At 40.4% G+C, this 9,843-nt stretch overlaps 1 protein-coding gene across 2 annotated transcripts in view; it reads left to right on the forward strand.

Annotated features, from left to right (window-relative positions):
- Positions 1-6,513, forward strand: part of plxnb3 (plexin B3) — a 98,704-nt gene extending 92,191 nt beyond the window's left edge. For both annotated transcript variants that reach the window (XM_080445278.1, XM_080445279.1), the window contains exon 39: positions 717-6,513. In XM_080445278.1, the coding sequence (XP_080301404.1) occupies positions 717-821 (105 nt within the window). In that variant the 3' untranslated portion in view covers positions 822-6,513. The remainder of the gene's footprint in view (positions 1-716) is intronic.
- Positions 6,514-9,843: the final 3,330 nt, after the last annotated feature.

A 9,843-nucleotide genomic window follows, 5' to 3' on the forward strand; every position in this document is an offset into this window, starting at 1 on the left:
CACACACACACACACACACACACACACACACACACACACAGGCGGGCGGGCGGAACCAGGCGGAAGGAGCCTGCTGGTCAGAAGGCTGTCAAAGTGTCCATTGTGCTGTCTGACCTCACTTGGCTATGACATGTTAGGTTACATTGTTAAAGGTTTCATGACGTTCAGTTTTACCACACATTAAAAGTCTTTGTCATGGTCCTTCAAACGTGTATAAAAAGTTTAAACAAAAAATTCCACTCCATTGATCCATGGCAGGTGTTTTTCTCTCACATTTCTAAAGCCTTTTCAACTGCAATGAAAAAATAAATCTTTGCCTGCGGGTGTCGCTGTCATCGCCTCTGCTCCGCCCCCCCCAAAGGAAAGGATAGGGGAGGGGAGGGGCTAGGAGGAGAGTGGGCGGGAATCGGGATTAATGGGCTGTGACTTCACTTTATTCAGAAAACCCCAGACCCCAGAAAATCCACTGAATGTTCAAAGTTCAGATTTTTGGGGTGTAATTGAGGTCATAAAACCCCCCAAAAAACATTTAAAAAAAAGTGAAAATGAATGTCATAGAACCTTTAAAGAGTAGGAGTCTGTTTCAGCGATATTAGATCATTATCTAAGTTTGTGTCAATAGAGTACAGAGAAAGATAGTGACCTAGGATGTGATATAGGAAAAGTGTTTCTCTCATCCTCTCTCCACCTGTGTGCCTCTCTAAACTGTCCATCAGATCATCGTGTGTCTGGATGAAGACAGCGTAGGACAGAAGATGCAGCTGGCCTACAGACTGCAGCAGGTCGCCGCACTGGTGGAAAACAAGGTCACTGACCTATGACCCCAAGGATGACCCCTGACGCCTCCTCGCCTTTGATACCCGGAGGACCTCTCAAGTCTCCCCTCTGACCTTGGCCACTGAGAGGCAGGAGGTTTTGAAGGTCATGGCGACAGCTACATGAGTCAAAGCAGAGCGAGTGGTCCAACGGGTGAATAAAAAAAGCACAAAGACTTGAACCTGATCATCTCTGGGGTCATTATAAAATAAACTGACAATGATAGTGACCCCTACGTGGCCATTAGATGACCCCTCTTGTGATCCTGGGGTTGAACCCAGTGAACCAGCATAAAGCACAACCCCCCCCCCCCACCCATGAACTTTCACCTTTGTCCAGGAATGGAACTCTTATTTGTACTGGAGAGGAAAGGAGGAGTAGAATGGAGAGAAGACTGTTTGTGGAGGTAGAGACGACACACACACTGTCTTTACTTTGTATGATATGTCTAAACATCTGTGCGTGTGCATGTGTGTGTTATATTACTGTATGAAAGAGTGAATGCATCGTTGATAGCTGAGAAGTTAACCACTTGAGCCCTATTCTATACTTAGGCTACAAGCCCATGACACGTTGTGAGCTTGCAGGTGTGCTAGTTTCAAAACATTTGAATGAACATTTTTGGGAGGGAAGAAAAAGAAAAGTGTCTAAAATAGGGACACCAGGTTGAAAGTGGTTAACTTAGTGCTCGGTCCAATCTGTGAAACATTACCAGCAATAAGTTGAGTAGCGTTGTGTTGTGTAGGGTTGAGTGGGTGTGGTATCATTTTATTATTGTCCATTCTTAATTTCCCCAAATGCTAAACGTATGTTTTTATGAGGCAGATGCAAATTGTGTCTTATTTTTCTGACAGCTAATTATACCAGCCACCTACAGTACTATTAATATATTATTATTGACTACTAACTACCAGCCTACATTTACATTTTAATTTTATTTGACCAAGGTAAAATCACTGATGTTCAAAATCTAAAAAAATCTCAAGACACATAGATACAGTACATTCTACATTGGACTAGGGAAAAATATGGCCTCTAACTTACCCTAACCTTAAAGATTAAAAAAAGAAAGGACACATCAAGTTACGCGTGGAAGTCACGGCAGGATTATTTCTGAAATGTTACATTTACAGACCTGCATTTCCTTTATCTGCTGACACAACAGGTAGTCTCTTAGCAACATTTTAAACCAGTTTGTTCCAAACATCTTGTGAGTGACCAATCTACCAGCTTGTTGTTTCAAGTTGAGCTTTTTTTTTGTAACTCTGTTGATCTGAGACAATCCAACTATTCAATGTCAGGGACTCAATGCCTAGAACCACTGCCTGCACTGCATTATTCCACAACTCTGGTCGTCACTGGATGGCCAACCTCGAAAGCACAGAAGATCCACAAGCACACACGTAAGGTTTAGGCATGGGTTTAAGGCATTCACTTTAGTCACTTACAGTAAGGCACTCTTAGTATGGTTACTGTCAGGCAGTGGAGTGGTTAAGGTTACAGTAAGATCACCAGCGTTTATTCATCCATTTTGTTAATACAAATGTAGGGTCCATTTGGATACATTTTGTACCCTCTCTGAAATGACCATTGAGGATTTACAGGTGTTCTGGAAGGACTGCTGTCCTTTCTTAGCCTGGCTCCAGACCATAGACCCCACCCACTCCACTGAGTGAGCTTCAGTCTGATAATCAGGCTAGTCCTTTCTAGGTTGGCCATTTTAGTGACAACCCCAGAACTCCTACCAGGTCCTTAAAATAGTTATTTATGTGTTATTTCAGCTTATCTGAGCAGCATTTTCTGAGGGGTTTTGTAGTTTAGTAATAGTTATCAGAAGCACAGGAACAGATGCGGTGATGACTCCAGCTGAAGTTGACTAATTTATTTATTAGCTTTTAAATCTTGAATCCAAATAGTTTTTAAATTTGTTATTGAAAGGAACATACAAGCTGAGGCTTTAATAGATTCCATGTCGACAAAAATCTTTCCCATAAATATTACAAAATGATAAACTATCTACTGCTGTAGCAACAAATAAGTTTAGTGGAACAGAAGACAAGATTTGTGGTTTTAGTTCTTGCTGTTTGTCTGTAAAACCACAAGCACATACTGTTCAGTATTACAATGTGCAACACAGCTTTAGGAGCCTACGCCCAAGTACAGGGAGCTACTGAATACTAATTGTAGTCTATTGTCATCCATGAGAATCCTGCGGATGTACTCATGTAAACCATGGTGATCAGCTGAACAAAGCCAAACCAGCCTAGCATTCCACAGCTAGCATTAAATCAAGCCTGAACAGCCAATATAAACCTCTGAGCAATAATAATAATAAAAATAATAATGATCAGTTAGTCAGGGAGGTGAAGAAGAAAGAAAATGAGGGAGACAAGGTGTGCGTGTGCGTGTGTGTGTGTGTGTGCGTGTGTGTGTGCGTGTGTCTGTGTGTGTGTGTGTGTGTGTGTGTGTGTGTGTGGCATCACAGAGGGAAACTCTGGTTTGTTTGCTAATTACTAACTTATTGTTTGTAAATAGATTGTATGTACACTGATGGGAAACCAAATGTGCCTTAAGTGTCATAATATTCTACCATGTACAGTCGTATGCCACTGAACTCTGTTCTGTTAGCCAATCAGGCCACCAGCTTTCAGTCTGGTCAGCCAATGAAATACCAGCTTCCTAAAGCCCAAGAATAAGAGGTGCAACATAGAATTATCTATCAAATATATAAATATCCCGCTGTATACTGGCATCACAACATGTCCTTGTTTATTCACAACTTTGGCCACATATTGTACATAACATAGATCCCTTTTCCCTTAATGGTTTTCTTTCTTTGGTTTTAGATTGATTGTATGTTTGTATTTGATCATTAGGTTTGGAAAAACACTCTAGGGGAGTAATATGTCATATATTTAGTATCGTACAGTATCGTACATTACTGTATGTATGAAGTTACAGTATATATCGTTGCTGTTAGGCAGAACCCTTATATCTCCATATTTTCATTTTTTTTTGTGAATTAATGCCCTACTTCGTCATACTACAGTGTCACACAAACAACGCAGAAATAGCAGATCTACATTTGTTAATTTTGCTACTTTAGATTTTGAATCCTGATCGATACAAAACTTTCGCACGCCCGGATTAAAGTCTAAAAGCAGGTGCATAAGTTAAATGGTGAACATCAACGATAAAAGATAACAAGATTTTGAATCCTGAAAAGTTGTAGTTTTGGCCATACTTTGAGGTTTACGCCCGAATGCAGCGATATGAAATTACAATATGTATGAAGTTGTGAACTGACAATGACACTTTAGTGATGACATGCCGGTGAGGTCCTATAAACTAAAGCATGTCATACACAAACTGAAAAGTCTGCCTAAATGTTTAAAACAAGCGGTTATTTCTTCAAACCATTAACTTGGAACCTCTCTATGTTGCTCCATGTGTGTACGGCAGACATTTTTATTATCCATGAAAGGTTTGACTGAGCATGTCTGAACAGATTAATAGTCAATTCTTTCGTCCCAGAAACAGTAGATGTCCCATTGTTTCAAAATGGCTCACATCTTTAAACACATTTCTTCAAGGTATCCAATGGTCTTTTTTTGGGGATTCTTATGTTCTCTAATGTGTTCTGTTGTATATCTGTTATTTCATTGTTTTGAATACTTTGTTTCGCTTTATTTTATTTTGACCCCACTTTGGCACTTTGTTTGGGTTTTATTTGTATTGTTAGGATATGATCGGATTACTAAAAAGCATTTGTGTTGTGGGATACTGAAGACAGTATTTCTGGACAATGAGGGTCTTTTTAGAAGCACTATTACAATGTTGCCTCAATTGACTTTTATCGTGATACATCTTGAAAGACTCAATGAGAATGATACTGGATATTTCCTGGACTACTGGGGGGCTGTGAAGCACAATTGCAATGGTTTGAAATTACTTAGGTTGATTTCCATGCTAAAGAACTGTTCCCAAAAGGCAATAATGGAACATGAACTTTCTTCCATGTTTATGAGAACAGTGTGTTCTACCTGTAGTATAAGAACAATGTATATGATATTACAAAATGATAGTACTTTTCTGTTTGTGTGGAGCTATGCTGAAGGCAGTCTGGCTCTGTGTCCTCTATAGAGGAGGGATGCAGCACAGGAGTTATCAAAGGATTTCTTTTAATGGCACAAAATACTTTAAATGTCATTTCAGCTTAGTTGGTTTACAGTGGAGAGAGGACACGTTAGAAGTCAAGCACACAGCATTTGCAGTACCTTAATCTCCAGAGATCGGATACATCTGAGAGACTTGGATGGATATATCTGTATTTACTGTGAGGTTCACAATACACTTTGCTATTATTGTTGCTATTTTAACCATTATTATTATCCTGATTCTTGGCCTGTACTGCTGTGAATGTCTTCCTGCTAGTAGCTGTACCCCCCTAACACACACACACACACACACACACACACACACACACACACACACACACACACACACACACACACACACACACACACACACACACACACACACACACACACACACACACACTGGACTGACTTTTGATGTTTTATGCCTTGTGTGCTTTTTGACTGTGTGTCTGACCTGTAGTTGTAGTTTGTCAATAGACTTTTGCATGCACGTGTGATGATAATGATGCTCCTTGTTGTCTCTAGCCTCCTGTCACCACACACTGACACACACAACTGAACTGCTACATTACACTTCTTTCAAAAACATTTTTTTTACTGGACAAAGATCATTTGAATGCAAATACGCTTGTTTTTAAACCTCTAACCTACTAGTCTACAGTGTTATATTCAGCCTACCTAACTATGACTACTTGTCTACCATACATTGACAACTAGCCTACAGAGTTTTATTCAGCATACCTTATAAACACTGTGGACTGGTTCACACATGTTTCTCCTTGTAGCAGTATTAATATTACTGATTGATTGTGTGTACGTGCGTTTGTGCGTGTGCGTGTGCGTGTGCGTGTGCGTGTGCGTGTGCGTGTGTGTGTGTGTGTGTGTGTGTGTGTGTGGTGAGAAAGAAGACAGCAAGTTTTAGATTTTTACACCAGCAGAGACTCTGCATGAGACTGCCTACATAGTCACACAGCCTGCTGGGAGTTGTAGTTCAACTAACTTTTGTGGATTGCAGCTGAGGAAAACAACCAAACACCCCCCTCCACACACACACACACACACACACACACACACACACACACACACACACACACACACACACACACACACACACACACACACACACACACACACACACACACACACACACACACACACACACACACACACACACACCTGAGGTGGCTCTGACTGGTGGAGCTCTCAGGGTGTTGAGATGAAACATGCTTTTGTCATTTTTAAAAGGGAAAATAGATGAAAAGATGAATTTGTACAAAATGAAAACTGAATAAATTAGTTTTTAGATGAATTGGGGGACTGAGGACGGCCCCTCCTGTGGGGTTTTTCTATGGATATTGTGTATAGTTTTTAACAATAAAAAATGTGTACATGTGCCTGTAAATATTTTGTGTGATGATGATGATGAAGAAGATGAGAATGTTTGTTTTCATTTCTCAGCTTTTAAAATAAAAACAGTTTTTTGTTGTGAAGACTTTGGCCTCCGAGGGAATCAAACAGAATAAAGTTATAATTTTAACTCTGGCCTGGTTGTCTATATTTGTCCAGTTTGGTTTAAGTTTCTGCAGTGACAACACATCGCATCTTGTAGATCAGTTATTTTTGGTAAGTGATACCCTGATGATGGAGAATAAATTCAGCTTCAGAGAAGACGCAGACTGTGGAGTTTTACAAGCACGGACCAGGTACCGTAAAGCTCTTATTTTCAGTTTATTGTTGAATTATTCTCTGGCTTTAGTTGTATCATGTTCCGTATGACGTCTGGTACTTCCGTCCTTAAGGACCACAATGATAGACATTGTCTAAAACCGGGAAAGCGTCTGTGTCATTTTAGATTTTTTAGTTTGACAACCACTGATATAGCATTTTTTTTTCCAGAAAACTGCTTGGATTTAGAAGACTTTTGTAGAATCGACCTAAGGTCTTAATGGGTTAAACTAAACTCTTTATTCATAAATATCCACCTGTTTTCGTGTCCTAATTTATTGCAGAAGAACAGGACAGGGGCCTATTACACGAAAGGAGAATTAAATAAGACTGGATTTAAGTCAAATCCAGGTTTGACAAAGTCTGGTCCGTACAGCCTGGTTTATTCCGTTCCATGAACGCCAAGCCAGGCGGAAAAGGAGCGACTTTGTCGAGCTAGGCCTTATCAAGCCAGGCTGTGTCGAGCCAGGATGGTAAAGCCAGGCTTCACGTATTCATATAAAAGACCATGAAAGTCGATAGCAGAATCCTTGAACTTGACCAATCATGGCTGAACAGCAGCACTGCAGCAGCTCATGGAACAGTAGCGTTCCCAGGAATTACATTTAGGGCAGGCAAGATCCCCTCGGAGGGGGGGGGGGTACTCCGGGAAAAATCTTGGGGGAAACAAGTTAACAACAACACTACACACACTGACTACAAAACTGAAAAACGTTAATAAAAACTATATGCAAGTATAATCAATCAATCAATTCTTCAGCTGTGGTCTCTTCATGTTGTAGTTTAGTAAAGAATGGCTCAAGCTGCTCTCAGAGACCCTTTTATGCCAGGTGAGTAGCCTATAGGTGATGGCCCGGCCCCAGACCCCCACCCCTGGCACTCCTGGTACCCCATGAAGACAAAGGCAGGCATACATTTGCATCACTATATAGGCGAGGGTCGCTCTGCTGAATGGATACGGTGGTGATTAGCACCTGTCCACGTGAATGGACGAGAAGGCGGGCTGATGGTCCGATGGCCACTATTCTGTTTGGATTTTTTTCACTGCCTGTTTTTCAGTCTGTCTTTTACTTCATTTTCTAGGGGAGGCGATATTTTAGTTCCTGCCTCTATGGTGGGTACGCCACTGATAGCGTCACAATGATTTTTAACCACTTAGCTTTGGCTATTCAAAAATAGCAGATCTACAAGCTCATAGCTCATCGCAGTTCCATGGACTGTCACTACGGACCCCCAGCTGCGGCTCAAGACTGTGACTGCGGACCGGGCCTCTCCATGGAGCGTTATTATGGATCCCACTCTAGCTCTTGGCAAACCCCGCTGTGATTGGTCAGTAGTCGCTGAATTAATGTATTTGGCCGTGGATGTGGACCCCCATACAACCGTGGATGTGGACCTCCATACAAGATTTGTGTTTTTAAAATGTTTCTAAACTATTTAGATACAACACTGTTTGAGAAACTTGTTGAAAACTGTATAGCTACCAAATGTTTCCAAAGTGACAATAACAGCCACTGTAGGCCTACTTGATTACAAAAAACTAGTAGAGTTCTGGTTGATTAAAACTGCTATAGTTTTGGTCATAAAACTAAGAAATTGGTTAGTGGATGTATTTGGAGATTCAGTCAACCTGTCAAGGTGAGAGGTGTTAAGTTCAAACATCTATACACTTGGAAATGTCTGGTGGTGCAAGAGAAGAGCTGAGGTTCCACATCAAAAGGTTGTGGGTTTGAATAATTGGTCCCAGTGAATATTAATTTTTGGTCTTTGGTGTTTGGTCATATCTTTAACCATGTGTACAGATTACAGTTAATATAGGAATATAAGACTATTTATATGATAGAAATGGAGCTGAGTTGTAAACACCAGTATACTGTTGCTCAACTTGCTCATTGAATCCATCAGCGGAAGAAAGAGCAACGTCATAGTGCGTACATTTTACCACAGTGAAATTCAGTTCCACCAGAGGAGGGCGGTGTTGTTCAGACAACGTATTATTGAGAAAATAGCATGAACTACAATATCTAGGGTACACTCTTGTCAATTTAGTTAGGGAATTTTAGCAAAATATTTGGACCATCTGTGAAAAAATTTACTACCAATAGCTTTCTTCACCAATGTGTTCTTATAGGTGTCTAGAATCACCTCTGAATTTATTTAAACCCAAATCCTCGTGGAAAATCCTGCAGAGCCAATCAAAGTTAAGGAGCCCAGAGGGCTTGGGTGAAAAATATGAAAAGAAATAAAAGTCTTGTGAGGTGTCTAACTATGGGTTTTCAGGGGTGCTGAATCCATTCCAACCATTATTTTTGAGTAAAAATGTCTCCCTGGCCATCTAATATTGGTATATTGGTTATTGTTAGTGTATAATCAGTGTATAATCAATGGTAGGGGATTGGGGTGTTGTTGAATTTATTCTATTCTGAAAAATAAAATAAGAAAATATTGCTAAACACTTGATAAGAGTGTACACCTACTGTGCACATGCTCAGTGGGATACACTGTCTGCATGTGGGGAAGGAGCGGGAGTGTTGCATCCTGGCAAATATGTCTGGACGATTTTAAGGTACGGTAGTTTATCTACTTTTTGGCATTTCTTTTCCTCTGCTGGCAAAACTTTTGATTACTGTGAATTTAGATGTCAATTTTCTCTAGCCTATTGCTTACATTGAACAATCATTAGTTAAACAATCATGACACTTGTCTTTTAGTAGACAACATGGAAGAGGATTCTGTAGCTTGTGGCTTAAGGTGCTTCATCTGTGGTGGTCCTGAGACTGAGATTCAAAAGCTCTCAAAAGTCACCCAAAAAGGCTATGCACAGATGTTGTCTTATTCTGAGAGTGTGGATGTTGCAGCATTAATCAGAAGACTACATGAGGACTGGAAAAACTGAGATGACCCCAAACTAAGATACCATTTGGAATGCAAAACCGAGCTATACAGTCGTGCAAGAGGTATATCCACTGGAAATTGTACGTTTTTTCAATGTGATGAAAGTTGCCACTTGCAGATTTCAATCCTATTCTATGTTGTGAGTGACATCATAATTTAATAAAAACTTTAAACATAATCTATTCTTTAGAGCAAGATGAGCAAGACCAACGGCCAGACAGGAAGAAAAGACGCAGGGCATTGTCTG

Source organism: Gymnoscopelus braueri (genome assembly GCF_963280865.1).
Source record: "Gymnoscopelus braueri genome assembly, chromosome: 12".
Classification (NCBI taxonomy): domain Eukaryota; kingdom Metazoa; phylum Chordata; class Actinopteri; order Myctophiformes; family Myctophidae; genus Gymnoscopelus; species Gymnoscopelus braueri.